General features: G+C 40.0%; 1 protein-coding gene across 1 annotated transcript in view; it reads right to left on the bottom strand.

The window, feature by feature from the left end:
• MCF2L2 (MCF.2 cell line derived transforming sequence-like 2) overlaps window positions 1-16,927 on the bottom strand; it is a gene marked incomplete at its 5' end in the record, with an annotated part of 239,213 nt that overhangs the window by 84,414 nt on the left and 137,872 nt on the right. Inside the window, one exon of the mRNA XM_082624318.1 lies at window positions 929-1,014. Within this exon, the coding sequence (XP_082480444.1) occupies window positions 929-1,014 (86 nt within the window). The remainder of the gene's footprint in view (window positions 1-928; window positions 1,015-16,927) is intronic.

The following is a 16,927-nucleotide window of genomic DNA, read 5'->3' as shown; positions in this document are numbered from 1 at the left end:
ATAAGTATGGTTGTAGTAATAGAAAAGTCCCCAATGATATACTGTCACTTAAGGAAAACAACAGAACACATTGCCAGGTGGTGCTTTTCAGACATAACCCAACTAAATACACTTTCAGATATGCTGAATTGAACCATTTACTATAACTCAAAGGTATATTTCAACCAGTAAGAGTCCACATGTTTCCTTGAGTACACGTTAAAGTGAAAGACTAGGAAGTAATCTAATTAAACTAATACTGTCTTTAATCAAGGGGCAAATTCCTAAAGATGTTTGTTCATTCATTCTACAGGCATTTTTTTGGAGGCCTGCTAAGAGCTAAACATGATAGACCCTTGGGATAAAAGCAGCTCATAAATGAATAAGTCAAATGGTGTGGGTAAAACAGTGTGACAAAGGCTAGAATAGAAGTAATGATGGGGATTCTGAGTACAAGGAAAATTTTTTTAAAAATGAATTTCCTCTCATGCTTTTGGTCTTAACTGCCATAATTTAGGCTTTCTGATCTGAAGAGCATTCACATGCATGCAAACACCTTGCTGTAGGCCAAAAATAGCATTACATTTGTATAAATTGTGTTTATGGGGAACCTATATCCTTTAAATGCTTTAAAACCAATAATTCAATCAATATTAGTAATAGTTTTTCATTTACTATTTTCTTGATAATACACTGTTTTTAAAAACTGAGTATCGGGAAGCCTGGTTTATGAGATGACATTTTCAGCTCTTGCTTGTTGCTTTTATGAGATTCATGAGTTTTGTTCTCCGGTACACAATGAAGGTTAGTATACAGAATAAATATGTGATTTTATCTAGGAAAGATAAGTGATGAGATTTAAAACAGAGAATACCCTACCCTCCTCCCCCATTACCCCCACCCCTCTAAAGGGTTAAAATGACTTCTACAAAGAGATGTGCAATCTTACCTGCTGGGGGAAAGATTTTTGGAACTGTCAAGCTGCTCTGGCTCAGGGTTCTCTCCATCATGACTGCTTTCAAGTATTTCTTCATTCTGAAGTGAAAGAAATTTTGGTAAGATCATCTATTTGTTTGGGGGAGGAGGGTTCTTACCTATATTTTTCTATTCCTAAATGTCTTTGTTTTGTTGTTGTTTTTAATTTTCTAGATAAGCAACATACTCAATTTCTCATCTTTCTCTTTCTTTCTTGGGTTATCCCCAACCACTCTGTGGATCTTTTACAGTTTCCCCTTGAGGCCTCCTTCAGGTACATCAAAAACTCATTCACAAAAGCAGGTATCCTTTTTCCTTAATAATGAAGGGATTATTAACATTGTATTCTTCCCCCTTCCCTGCTGATTCACAAAAATGATTAAGAGTTTGCTACAAGGGACAGCAAAGGGATCATTTGATTCAATGGTTTTTTTTTGTTTGTATTTTTTTTTTTTTTTTTGCGGTACGCGGGCCTCTCACTGTTGTGGCCTCTCCCATTGCGGAGCACAGGCTCCGGATGCACAGGCTCAGCGGCCATGGCTCACGGGCCCAGCCGCTCCACGGCATATGGGATCCTCCCAGACCGGGGCACGAACCCGTGTCCGCTGCATCGGCAGGCGGACTCTCAACCACTGCGCCACCAGGGAAGCCCCAATGGTTTTTTTTTTGTTTTTTTTTTTCCGGGTAAGAAATCAATGTCTGGAGAAGTTGTGGCCTGCCCAGGCCCAGAGAGAGAGCTAGACAGAGAGGAGATAAGTCCAGGGTCCACTTTCACAGGATGGTAATCACAAGATCGTTGCATCACACTGCCTTCTTAGGCCAGTGCACAGTGGTCACCAGCGCTGGCTTAAAGCCAGCTGGTGGTCGGAAGCCCTGCTCCACTGTGTGCCACCGCTGAGACCTTGGGGACGTGGCGGGGGGAATCTGGGAGGGGCCAAAAGAAGGGAGGAGACGCCAGCCCTACTCTGTCCTGCCAACCTCCCAGAAACCCTCATGCTGGGACCCATCTTGGCTGAGAGATGCATGTGCCAACAGGAAAGACTCTGAGTCAGACCAAATATGTGCCAAGCAAGATGACTGGCAAGAGACAACCTGGAAAGCTAACCTCATCACCATAAAACCTAAGACTGCAAGCCGTGTGGCAGAGCAGTTCTCCTGGGTTCCCTTACCCTACTTCTCTCCGCCTGGGTGCCCCTTCCCAATAAAGTCTTTTTTTTTTTAAACATCTTTATGGACTATAATTGCTTTACAATGGTGTGTTAGTTTCTGCTGTATAACAAAGTGAATCAGCTATACATATACATATATCCCCATATCCCCTCCCTCTTGCATCTCCCTCCCATCCTCCCTATCCCACCCATCCAGGTGGTCACAAAGCACCGAGCTGATCTCCCTGTGCTATGTGGCTGTTTCCCACTAGCTATCTATTTTACATTTGGTAGTGTATATATGTCCATGCTAATAAAGTCTTTTGCTTTGTCAGTAAGTGTGTCTCCTTGGACAATTCATTTCCTAGTGTTAGACAATAGCCCACTCTCGGGCCCTGGAAGGGGACCCCCTTCTGTAACAGCACTATCTGCCACATAGGGTTGCAGATCTTTTTCAGAACACTGGGCGGACTTCCCTAGCAGTCCAGTGGTTAAGACTCTGCGCTTCCAATGCAGGGGGCGTGAGTTGGATCCCTGGTCAGGGAACTAAGATCCAACATGCCAGACAATGCGGCAAAAAATTTGATGGAGAAATTAAAACCTTTACAGACAAGCAAAAGCTGAGAGAGTTCAGCACCACCAAACCAGCTTTACAACAAATGCTAAAGGAACTTCTCTAGGCAAGAAACACAACAGAAGGAAAATACCTACAATAACGAACCCAAAACAAGAAAATGGGAATAGGAAAATACATATCGATAATTACCTTAAATGTAAATGGACTAAATGCTCCCACCAAAAGACAAAGATTGGCTGAATGGATACAAAAACAAGACCCATATATATGCTGTCTACAAGAGACCCACTTCAGACCTAGAGACACATACAGATTGAAAGTAAGGGGATGGAAAAAGATATTCCATGCAAATGAAAATCAAAAGAAAGCTGGAGTAGCAATTCTCATATCAGACAAAATAGACTTTAAAATAAAGACTATTAATCTTTGATAAAGGAGGCAGGAATGTACAGTGGAGAAAGGACAGCCTCTTTAATAAGTGGTGCTGGGAAAACTGGACAGGGACATGTAAAAGTATGAGATTAGATCATTCCCTAACACCATACACAAAAATAAGCTCAAAATGGATTAAAGACCTAAATGTAAGGCCAGAAACGATCAAACTCTTAGAGGAAAACATAGGCAGAACACTCTATGACATAAGTCACAGCAAGATCCTTTTGGACCCACCTCCTAGAGAAATGGAAATAAAAACAAAGATAAACAAATGGACCTAATGAAACTTCAAAGCTTTTGCACAGCAAAGGAAACCATAAAGAAGACCAAAAGACAACCCTCAGAATGGGAAAAAATATTTGCAAATGAAGCAACTGACAAAGGATTAATCTCCAAAATTTATAAACAGCTCATGCAGCTCAATAGCAAAAAAACAAACAACCCAATCCAAAAATGGGCAGAAGACTTAAATAGGCATTTCTCCAAAGAAGATATACAGACTGCCAACAAAAACATGAAAGAATGCTCAACATCATTAATCATTAGAGAAATGCAAATCAAAACTACAATGAGATATCATCTCACACCAGTCAGAATGGCCATCATCAAGAAATCTAGAAACAATAAATGCTGGAGAGGGTGTGGAGAAAAGGGAACACTCTTGCACTGCTGGTGGGAATGTGAATTGGTACAGCCACTATGGAGAACAGTATGGAGGTTCCTTAAAAAACTAAAAATAGAACTACCATATGATCCAGCAATCCCACTACTAGGCATATACCCTGAGAAAACCATAATTCAAAAAGAGACATGTACCAAAATGTTCATTGCAGCTCTATTCACAATAGCCCGGAGCTGGAAACAACCTAAGTGTCCATCATCGGATGAATGGATAAAGAAGATGTGGCACATATATACAATGGAATATTACTAAGCCATAAAAAGAAACGAAACTGAGCTATTTGTAATGAGGTGGATAGACCTAGAGTCTGTCATACAGAGTGAAGTAAGTCAGAAAGAGAAAGACAAATACCGTATGCTAACACATATATATGGAATTAAAAAAAAATGTCATGAAGAACCTAAGGGTAAAACGGGAATAAAGACACAGACCTACTTGAGAATGGACTTGAGGATATGGGGAGGGGGAAGGGTAAGCTGTGACAAAGCGAAAGAGAGGCATGGACATATATACACTACCAAACGTAAGGTAGATAGATAGTGGGAAGCAGCCGCAGAGCACAGGGAGATCAGCTCGGTGCTTTGTGACCGCCTGGAGGGGTGGGATGGGGAGGGTGCGAGGGAGGGAGATGCATGAGGGAAGGGATGTGGGAACAGATGTATATGTATGACTGATTCACTTTGTTATAAAGCAGAAAGTAATAAAAAAACATTAAATACATACTTTAGAAAAGAAAAAAAATAAAAAGGAGGAAATAGTAAAAAAAAAAAAAAAAAGACTATTAGAAGAGACAAAGGAGGACACTACATAATGATCAAGGGATCGATCCAAGAAGAATATATAACAATTGTAAATATTTATGCACCCAACATAGGAGCACCTCAATACATAAGGCAAATACTAACAGCCATAAAAGGGGAAATTGACAGTAACACACTCATAGTAGGGGACTTCAACACCCCAATTTCACCAATGGACAGATCATCCAAAATGAAAATAAATAAGGAAACACAAGCTTTAAATGATACATTAAACAAGATGTACTTAATTTATATTTATAAGACATTCCATCCAAAAACAACAGAATACACATTTTTCTCAATTGCTCATGGAACACTGTCCAGGATAGATCATATCTTGGGTCACAAATCAAGCCTTGGTAAATTTAAGAAAATTGAAATTGTATCAAGTATCTTTTCCGACCACAATGCTTTGAGACTAGATATCAATTACAGGAAAAGATCTGTAAAAAATACAAACACATGGAGGCTAAACAATACACTACTTAATAACGAAGTGATCATTGAAGAAAACAAAGAGGAAATAAAAAATTACCTATAAACAAATGACAATGGAGACACGACAACCCAAAACCTATGGGATGCAGCAAAAGCAGATCTAAGAGGGAAGTTTATAGCAATACAATCCCACCTTAAGAAACAGGAAACATCACGAGTAAACAAACTGACCTTGCACCTAAAGCAATTAGAGAAAGAAGAACAAAAAACCCCCAAAGTTAGCAGAAGGAAAGAAATCATAAAGATCAGATCAGAAATAAATGAAAAAGAAATGAAGGAAACGATAGCAAAGATCAATAAAACTAAAAGCTGGTTCTTTGAGAAGATAAACAAAATTGACAAACCATTAGCCAGACTCATTAAGAAAAAAAGGGAGAAGATTCAAATCAATAGAATTAGAAATGAAAAAGGAGAAGTAACAACTGACACTGCAGAAATACAAAAGATCATGAGAGATTACTACAAGCAACTCTATGCCAATAAAATGGACAACCTGGAAGAAATGGACAAATTCTTAGAAATGCACAACCTGCCAAGACTGAATCAGGAAGAAATAGAAAATATGAACAGACCAATCACAAGCACTGAAATTGAAACTGTGATTAAAAATCTTCCAACAAACAAAAGCCCAGGACCAGATGGCTTCACAGGCGAATTCTATCAAACATTTAGAGAAGAGCTAACACCTATCCTTCTCAAACTCTAACAAAACATAGCAGAGGGAGGAACACTCCCAAACTCATTCTACGAGGCCACCATCACCTTGATACCAAAACCAGGCAAGGATGTCACAAAGAAAGAAAACTACAGGCCAATATCACTGATGAACATAGATGCAAAGATCCTCAACAAAATACTAGCAAACAGAATCCAACAGCACATTAAAAGGATCATATGCCAAGATCAAGTGGGGTTTATTCCAGGAATGCATGGATTCTTCAATATGCGCAAATCAATCAACGTGATACACTATATTAACAAATTGAAGGAGAAAAACCATATGATCATCTCAATAGATGCAGAGAAAGCTTTCAACAAAATTCAACACCCATTTATGATAAAAACCCTGCAGAAAGTAGGCATAGAGGGAACTTTCCTCAACATAATAAAGGCCATATATGACAAACCCACAGCCAACATCGTCCTCAATGGTGAAAAACTGAAACCATTTCCACTAAGATCAGGAACAAGACAAGGCTGCCCACTCTTACCACTCTTATTCAACATAGTTTTGGAAGTTTTAGCCACAGCAATCAGAGAAGAAAAGGAAATAAAAGGAATCCAAATCGGAAAAGAAGAAGTAAAGCTGTCACTGTGTGCAGATGACATGATACTATACATAGAGAATCCTAAAGATGCCACCAGAAAACTACTAGAGCTAATCAATGAATTTGTTAAAGTAGCAGGATAAAAATTAATGCACAGAAATCTCTCGCATTCCTGTACACTAATGATGAAAAATCTGAAAGTGAAATCAAGAAAACACTCCCATTTACCATTGCAACAAAAAGAATAAAATATCTAGGAATAAACCTACCTAAGGGTACAGAAGACCTGTATGCAGAAAATTATAAGACACTGATGAGAGAAATTAAAGATGATACAAATAGATGGAGAGATATACCATGTTCCTGGATTGGAAGAATCAATATTGTGAAAATGACTCTACTACCCAAAGCAATCTACAGATTCAATGCAATCCCTACCAAACTACCACTGGCATTTTTCACAGAACTAGAACAAAAAATTTCATAATTTGTATGGAAACACAAAAGACCCCGAATAGCCAAAGCAATCTTGAGAACAAAAAACGGAGCTGGAGGAATCAGGCTCCCTGACTTCAGACTATACTACAAAGCTACAGTAATCAAGACAGTATGGTACTGGCACAAAAACAGAAAGATAGATCAATGGAACAGGATAGAAAGCCCAGAGATAAACCCATGCACATATGGTCACCTTATCTTTGATAAAGGAGGCAGGAATGTACAGTGGAGAAAGGACAGTCTCTTCAATAAGTGGTGCTGGGAAAACTGGACAGGGACATGTAAAAGTGTGAGATTAGATCACTCTCTAACACCATACACAAAAATAAGCTCAAAATGGATTAAAGACCTAAGTGTAAGGCCAGAAACGATCAAACTCTTAGAGGAAAACATAGGCAGAACACTCTATGACATAAATCACAGCAAGATCCTTTTTGACCCACCTCCTAGAGTAATGGAAATAAAAACAAAAATAAACAAATGAGACCTAATGAAACTCAAAACGTTTTGCACAGCAAATGAAGCCATAAACAAGACCAAAGGACAACCCTCAGAATGGGAGAAAATATTTGCAAATGAAGCAACTGACAAAGGATTAATCTCCAAAGTTTATAAACAGCTCATGCAGCTCAGTAGCAAAAAAACAAACAACCAATCCAAAAATGGGCAGAAGACCTAAATAGACATTTCTCCAAAGAAGATATACAGACTGCCAACAAACACATGAAAGAATGCTCAACATCATTAATCATTAGAGAAATGCAAATCAAAACTACAATGAGATATCATCTCACACCAGTCAGAATGGCCATCATCAAAAAATCTAGAAACAATAAATGCTGGAGAGGGTGTGGAGAAAAGGGAACACTCTTGCACTGTTGGTGGGAATGTGAATTGGTACAGCCACTATGGAGAACAGTATGAAGGTTCCTTAAAAAACTACAAATAGAACTACCATATGACCCAGCAATCCCACTACTGGGCCTATACCCTGAGAAAACCATAATTCAAAAAGAGTCATGTACCAAAATGTTCATTGCAGCTCTATTTACAATAGCCCGGAGATGGAAACAACCTAAGTGTCCATCATCCGATGAATGGATAAAGAAGATATGGTACATATATACAATGGCATATTACTCAGCCATAAAAAGAAACGATATTGAGCTATTTGTAATGAGGTGGATGGACCTAGAGTCTGTCATACAGAGTGAAGTAAGTCAGAAAGAGAAAGACAAATACCGTATGCTAACGCATATATATGGAATTTAAGGAAAAAATGTCATGAAGAACCTAAGGGTAAAACAGGAATAAAGACACAGACCTACTTGAGAATGGACTTGAGGATATGGGGAGGGGGAAGGGTAAGCTGTGACAAAGCGAGAGAGAGGCATGGACATATGTACACTACCAAACGTAATGTTGATAGCTAGTGGGAAGCAGCCGCATAGCACAGGGAGATCAGCTTGGTGCTTTGTGACCATCTGGAGGTGTGGGATAGGGAGGGTGGGAGGGAGGGAGACGCAAGAGGGAAGGGATATGGGAACAGATGTATATGTATAACTGAATCACTTTGTTATAAAACAGAAACTAATACAGCATTGAGAAGCAATTATACTCCAATAAAGTTGTAAAAAAAAAAGTTAAAAAAAAGAATAACACTAAGCATTTAATTCTCAAAAAGAGACAAGACTACCACTCAATTTACTTTCAAGAAAATATCATTTTAACCAGGAAGTGAATTTGTATACCATATTGATAGCAACGGGAGTATTATAAGGGTATTAACCAATAATGAACAAGTAGATAATTAGCCAGCATTTGAATCCTTCCTGCCTGCTAGGTTCTGTTTAAATGAGTTATTTTACATTCTCACAAAAGGAAGTATAGATTTAGAAAGGGCCCTCTTGCAAAAATATTATTAAGGGAAATTTAATGAATAAACATAAAGATTCCTTGTAGATTAGAGCTAAAAGCTGGACGATGAGCTTTTCCCAGATTCAGATGAACAGATAGGAAGAACCTTGCAAAACAGGTGAGAGTTACAGGCTGCTCAGTTAGTTGTAGACAATGCAAGAGAGTCCTCTCCCTGGATTAGCAGAAAGCAGTCAAGGTAAGGCTGTTTTATTATCCACAGTGCAGACCACAGAGACAGAAATTTAAAAGTGTTCAGTGTATGAAAGAAAACCATGGATTTTCAATCTTTTCATAGATGTCTTCCCAAATCTGGTATCATATCCAGAAAGCCGGCTAACAAATAAAGGAGGATTTGGGATACTAGTTTTGTTAATTTAGCTCTAAAATACACGGGCAATCTTACATTCAGGTTCATATTTTTTCTTTTAAAATAGGATATCATTTCAATAAGAATCTAAATTTTTAGTTCCCTCTCTTAACTATATTTGACCAGCGACTAGAATATATTTTTCATTTCAGTCAATATACAGAAGTAAATACCAGTCCCTGGATTCAAACCAAAGCTCTTTCTTCACATTTTCTATGTAATGTTGAACTAATTGCTGTGGCAGTTACTACACTACCAAAGCTCTTTCTTCACATTTTTTATGTAATGTTGAACTAATTACTATGGCAGTTAATGTTACATTGCATCCCTTTCTAGTTCCTCCTCTGTGATGTTACTGTGCCAGAAACACTCACTGGACTTTGAGCTCCAGCCTTATTCATCTTTGAATCCACAACATGCAATACCTTCGAAAGAGTAACCACCATTATTAACAAAACTCCCTCTCACTGTAAAACTTGCTTATGCTTGTGAAATGAATTGTGCTCTTTCCAACTCTATTGATCTATTGTTAGTATGGTGTACTGTAGAGTCTCTTATTTCATGACTATCTAGTATAGTGATGGAAAAATAACACTGACTTAAGGTGCAGGTATGGGCTTTATCATTTTATACAGAATGATAACGTCCCTCTAATTTATAGACTTTGTCATGCATGAGATGACCTCATGGGCTTGCTGAAATGCTTAGGCATGGACTTGGTTATGTCAACCCATATTCTTGTGGCCACAGGTCAGACAGTTGGTGTCAGGGTGGAGAGAGAGTCCTCTGTCAATCAAGTTTGATGGAATACAACACCCATGTTTTTGAGAATGTATGGGAAGGATCCACAGCAGATCTGGGGACTGTTTTAATAAGAGCCGGCAGTTAACTGCACTGTATACCAGTGTTTTGCTAAGGTTTAGATGGATTAGTTCTGGTGCAGTGGCTTTAAAAACTGATCACAACCCACAGGAAAAATGTTTACATAATAATACTTATACACATATACTGTGATTTATAATAAGAAATATATATTTGGTCTTCATCCTGCTTCTGGCACAGAGCTCCTAAAACCCTTTAAATTTCTTGTGATAGAGTGTCTTGATATTTATAACAAACCCCTTTCAACCACACTTGAGTTTATGTTAATGAGGTAACTATTAGGAAGCACCTACTGCCAGCCAGTCTCTCAGAAGCACAGGTGACAACCTGGGTTTGCAATTGGCCTCTGAAGGGGCATGGGAGCAGTCTTATAAGGCTGAGCCCTCAATGTTTGGCATCTGATGCTATCTCCAAGTAGACAGTACAGAATTAATTGTTTGTTGGTGTTGGGGAAAAAATATACAACAGATGTACGTATAACTGAAAAATGTTTGTGTGATTTTGGTTTTTTGTTTGTTTGTTTGTGTGTTTGCAATACGCGGGCCTCTCACTGTTGTGGCCTCTCCCGTTGCAGAGCACAGGCTCCAGATGCGCAGGCTCAGCGGCCATGGCTCACGGGCCCAGCCGCTCCGCGGCATGTGGGATCTTCCCGGACTGGGGCACGAACCCGTGTCCCCTGCATCGGCAGGCGGACTCTCAACCACTGCACCACCAGGGAAGCCCCTGTTTGTGTGATTTTGTGATGGGATACATTCTATTTTTAAATTCTATCCCATTCCCTTCTGTTTATTTATTTATTTTTTTAAAATGCTGGTGAACCCACCAAACTGAGTTCACTATCACCATTGTGACCTGTAATTTGAAAACCTCTTAAAGAGTGAAAAGAATGCAAACTGAGGTGTGAGAGGTAAATCTGGGTGGGAATCCCTGGCTTACTTTTAAAGAAGTGACCTTGGGTAGCACCTTAGTTCTCTATCAGTAAAATAGGGGTATTACATCTACATCAGAAGGTTTTTGTGGTAATTAGAGATAATGTATTAAAATGCTTAGCACAAAGAAAAGAATAAATGACATTTATGGTTGGCTCTTTAATATCTACTGTGTGGGGATTAAAATAGGTAATTATGTGAAGCACTCAACATGCTGACCTTCAGTAATTGCTGGATAGTTGCTACTGGACCCCATATTTCTCACTAGCTGGGAGATGTTGGCTGTCACTTAATCTCCCTGGGCATCCATTTCCTTCTGTGTAAAATGAGGGAGATGTTTCATTTGGCTATGAAACATTTCTCTGCTTATAATATTAAATACCAACATAAGTGCTATTGCTTCCAGTTTTGAGATGAAAGCTCAATTGTAGCCAGAGTACTTTTGGGAAAATTTTACATTAAGCTTCCTGAAAGCTCTAGGAGGAAGAGAGCATATTCAAATAAATGCTTGCTTTTTTCAAATATTGGTCCTTTGATTCAAATAATGGACTGAGAAAACTGACCGCAGACCAACCCACCAATTGCTGCTTTATTTCTTTGTTAGGGTTTCCTTATGAGCCTCAGTGAATTATACAGTGAGGTGATTTTATTTAATTAATTAATTTATTTTTTGCAGTACGCAGGCCTCTCACTGTTGTGGCCTCTCCCGTTGCAGAGCACAGGCTCCGGATGCACAGGCTCAGTGGCCATGGCTCACGGGCCCAGCCGCTCCACGGCATGTGGGATCTTCCCGGACCGGGGCATGAACCCGTGTCCCCTGCATCGGCAGGCGGACTCTCAACCACCGCGCCACCAGGGAAGCCCCCGGTGAGGTGATTTTAAAGCAGAGCACTAAGTTTCTTATGAAGTCACATCCTGTTTCCCTTCAGTCACCCTGACCTGGGGATGCCCCAGGGCACCAAAGAAGGGATTTTCTCAGTCAACTGCTTTAAAAGGGAACCAACCCATAAACTACTCTGTTGGGAGGCCAATCAGGTGGGAGACTCCCTCCTCCTGTACGTTCCTTTTATTCTGAAGAAAAAGGGTGGCAGTGAAGGCAGGCAGGCTGGCAGCTGCTCCAGGCCCAGCGTCACTCCCTGACCCCCAGCTCCACCCTAGCCACTCTCTGGTTTCAAAATGACACCAACCCACATGCAGGTTTTCTAGGATCACCTTTAATGATGACTTCCTGTATCTTCTCAGCAACATAGAATCTGTTTTGTCTCCCCATATTTTGAAGAAAGACATATTTTCAAAATTTGAAAAAAAAAATAGGTGAAGTGCCAAACCTGAAGGAATTTTTTGTAAAAAAGAATTCATTTCAATTTGTCTGAAGAATCTATCTTTTTTAAACTTTATTTTAAAAATTATCAAGAGGTAATTTTCAATTGATTATTAACATTTTTTTTCTTCCCCAAAGGAGAGAGAGCAACATTGAAACAGAATCAAATTTTTCCCTCAATTTAGGTGATTTCCCTTTATGATTTTAGGAATGCTTGGAGAGCAATTCCAGCTCCAACTCTTTTAAAGAGATGGTATCTGGTAATTTAAGGTAAAAGTATGATTTATTATATTATCACATTTCTTAAAAAGGAAAGCTGCTAGACCTAATTCTGAGAGAGAAAAGGTAAGGCAGATAAGGAGCTGAACCACCCTCTTCATTTAAAGCGTGAAGAGTGATCATTGAAAGAAGCGTTTAAGGTTATTAAGTCTTTTCTGGGATTGTAAATTAATTATGAAAATCTGAGAAAGTAAAAGAAGTATGACAAGTAAGAATCACTGAATAATTATAGAATGGCACAGCTTAGAGGAGGAGAGCAGGAAGGAAAGGAAACCTCTCCAAAGGGCAGTCACCCCCAGCCTCAGTCTAGGGTGGCCTTAGAGACACTCTGTTTCCCAGAGTGAAAAACATCAGCCTTGGGAAAGAGTAGCCTCCCCTCTCCACTGCTGGTACTGCCGGGAAAGGGGAAACCCCACCCCCTCGATTTTTGAGATTCAGTGGGTTCTGATGTGGAGAATAAGAAGGACTTCTGAAGAACAGGAACCACCTAGAGAATCTATCTTTCAAGTGAATTCCTACCCGGCTGGTCTGTCCTATTTGCTCCCTCTTGTTGGCCTTTTTCCAGCACATCTTTTCGTACACTTCACTGGCATTGCCTAAAGAAGCCACTACCTAAAGATTCCTTTAGATAATAGGGCAGTCAGTCCGTTTTAAAAGATAGCAAGTGTTTGCAGGAGGGTTAAGGGGCTGAGTCAGTCACTCAGCCATGCATTGCTGTGAACTAGCTCATTCAGATTTCTCCCACTTCTAGTCCAGATCAGCTGCATTGGGAAGAGACTTCCAAGAGGGAGGGGAGGGGTGGCGAGGTAAGAGGAAGGTTTTAGGACATTTTATAGACTGAAGCCCTTTGGAGGGCTTGAGGAGACAGTCATAACTGGTCCTGAAGCTTTGTGGAAAGGGGAAATGACTAGGGAAAGATAAGGAAATGGGTCCCAGATGAAAACTTTACAAATTTTTCCAGGGTCTCTTTTATCTAAGATCTTGAGTTTCACAGCTAGACTTGTTAGTAATTAGTTCAATGTTCTTACTGGTTAAATTGGCTTTTATAGGCTGGACTAATACTCTAAACATTACTTATAGTATTTGTTTATGGGGGAAATGTCTTCTTAAAAAACTGCAAACATGGCAACGTTGTTTTACCAATGATATGCAAGTCTGTAGTTCTGTTAAAAATATCAGAGAGTGAGAAACATGTCACAAGATACCTTTCTCCCATTCCCAAACCAAGAAAATGTGGAGGAAATAAGTAAGCCAAGGACGTTGAAAAGAAATTGTCCATACATCCTGAATTTTCTCAGACTGTTTGATTTCATGTGATTTTAACTTTAATGCATAAATGTTAACGTAACAATTTTTACATGTCTGTAAATCTTGCTTAACTCATAAATAAAATCACAAATTTGAAAAATGCTTTATTAGATTTGCAAAAGTGCCCTAACCTAGTTAATTTCCAAATAACCTCAAGGCCAACTGGTTGACTCTTGCTGGTGTGGGGAGGAGTATAGCCCAGCTAACAGAAAGAGAGTGTGTAGGTTACTGTTATAGATCCACGAGACCACAAATGCTGGACTCAGCCTGCATAAGTCCTCACTTTCTACTGTTCCCCCGAGTACTCTATATTATCCAACAAATTCATTCAATGAAGATTCCAAGATGGAAACCTTGAATGTATTTTCACTATCTTCTTTTCCCTCCCTATTAAATCTATGCCCTTATTTCTCTGCCTTGATCTATTCCTTCATTCATCAAACTTTCTCTGACAGTCTAGAGCATTCCAGGCACTGGGGAGAACACCTGGACTAATGGGTATGAGCTCTGCCCATCTCCTTTTTTGCCACTGCCATTAGTAGGCATTCAACATCGAAGTCTCACCTGGACTGTGACAACTGCTGGCAGCTGGTCAGCCTGCCTTTCTTCATCTAATTTACTCTTCATTGCTGTACCAATGTCAAACCAATACACAAGTGCCCTTGCTGGCAACAACCCTCAACCAAAGCCTTCAGCAACCTGTCTTTGGTCTACCTTCCCAGCTTTCTTGGACTATTCCCAGAATAGCCTATGCTCCCTTCAGACTTCTGAGGCTTTACATCCTTCCCCATCCTGGAATGCCCTTCTCTATCTTATCCACCTTTCAGAGTTGTATTTATTCTTTAAAATTAAGTTCAGGGACTTCCCTGGTGGTCCAGTGGTAAAGAATCTGCCTTCCAGTGCAGGGGATATGGGTTCGATCCCTGGTCGGGAAACTAAGATCCCATGTGCCATGGGGCAACTAAGCCCGCGTGCCACAAGTACTGAGCTCATGTGCCTCAGTGAGAGAGCCCGTGTGCCACAACTACAGAGCCCATGCACCTTGGAGCCCATGTGCCTTGGAGCCCGTGTGACACAACTAGAGAGAAGCCCGCGCGTGGCAATGAAGACACCACGTGCCACAACTAAGACCCGACGAAGCCAAAAAAAATAAAGAAAAATAAACAAATTAAAAAAAAAACTCTTAAAAAAATTAAGTTCAAATGCCACCTCCTTTGGAAAAAAACACCCCGACATACTTGCTATGAACTGTTCCCTCTTCTGCCTTCTAACACATTATATTCCTTTTACTAGAAGTAGGTCATTCTGCTTTATATTATAAATTATTGGAAATATGTTGTTTCCCCCATGAAACTTGTAAGTTTCCTGAGCTTAGGCCCCATGTTAGAATTGTTTCCCATATGTGACCCATAGCAATTGCTTTGATATATATTAAATTGAGCTGAATAAGCCACCCAAATTGGATACATCAAATATTTTAGTCATGTCCATTTTTTTTTTTTTTTTTTTTTTTGCGGTACACGGGCCTCTCACTGTTGTGGACTCTCCCATTGCGGAGCACAGGCTCCGGATGCACAGGCTCAGTGGCCATGGCTCACAGGCCTAGCCGCTCCGCGGCATGTGGGATCTTCCCAGACTGCAGCACGAACCCATGTCCCCTGCATCGGCAGGCGGACTCTCAACCACTGCGCCACCAGGGAAGCCCTCCATTTTTTATTGATGAGAGAGCAAAGCCAACAGTGGTCTTACTGTTAATCTCTCTTTTTTCTCATGTAGTTCCCTCAGTGAAAAATACATTCTCATACATTAATTTAGTCACATCCTCACTCTCCTGCATTTTGGACTCTGTATCAGCCTAAGAGATCCATATCTACCTTAATGATTTCTTCTTCATCCCAATGGCCTATGAATATAGCCTCTAGGCCAATGTGACCAAAAGTGCAGTCCCTTGTACCACCTGCATTCTAGTCACCAAATGCATAAGTTAAAAAGTCATATTCTGGGGCTTCCCTGGTGGTGCAAGTGGTTAAGAATCTGCCGGGGACACGGGTTTGAGCCCTGGTCCGGGAAGAGCCCACGTGCCGCAGAGCAATGAAGCCTGTGTGCCACAACTACTAAGCCTGTGCTCTAGAGCCAGCGAGCCACAACTACTGAAACCTGAGCGCCTAGAGCCTGTGCTCTGCAATGAGAAGCCACTGCAAGGAGAAGCCCGCGCACCGCAACAAAGAGTAGCCCCTGCTCACTGCAACTAGAGAAAGCCCGTGTGCAGCAATGAACACCCACTGCAGCCAAAAATAAATAAATAAATAAGATAAATTTTTTTTTTAAAAGTCATATTCCTGGACCCTAACCTGGACCTCCTGAATCAGTGTCTCTATGGGTGAAGCCTGAAAATCTGCATTATGAATAAGCTTCTCAGGGTTGTAGTACACAGGAAACCTTGAGAATCTTCATTCTAGATATTGTTCAGAGAGCTTGGCTGCGGAGATCAAGATTTGGTGGATTCTTTGAATCTCTAAGAATAACCAGACTTTAAACATCACAGAAAGTGAACAGTGAAATGTGCTTATGGTTCACATAGTTCTCTTGGTGAGAAACAGAAAGGTAAATGAAAGATTTTGGGATTCAGAAGAGTGAGAAAGCAAAAAACTAAATTTGGCCCTGATCTCTTATCATTTGGCAAAAAGATACATATTCGAGATTAGGAGAAGCTATTTAATTTAAGACCTGAATCCAACCTTCCTTCAGCTTCTTTTCATCTTTTACACAAAACATTCTATCTGTAAACATAGGATTAAATGGGAAACTAACATTACTAAGAATCTTCGGTATGTCAGGCATCATGCTAGGTGCTTTCCATATATTTCTCATTTAATCAGCCACCTGTGAGGTTACTTTATTTAACTCCATTTTGCAGAAGAGGAAATTTAGGGGATGAAAGGCTAAGTAAACTGCTAGTTAGGTAGATTAAGTAAGTTATCCAGTAGACAGGTTAAATTAGATAGATTAGGAAACTGCTAGATTAAGTAAACTGCTAATTTCAGATTGCAGTTCGATCATTTAC

Source organism: Mesoplodon mirus (genome assembly GCF_964341445.2).
Source record: "Mesoplodon mirus genome assembly, chromosome: 6".
NCBI classification, from domain to species: Eukaryota; Metazoa; Chordata; class Mammalia; order Artiodactyla; family Ziphiidae; genus Mesoplodon; species Mesoplodon mirus.
Note: the sequence above shows the minus strand (reverse complement) of the source record. Positions and strands in the feature narration are given on the sequence as shown.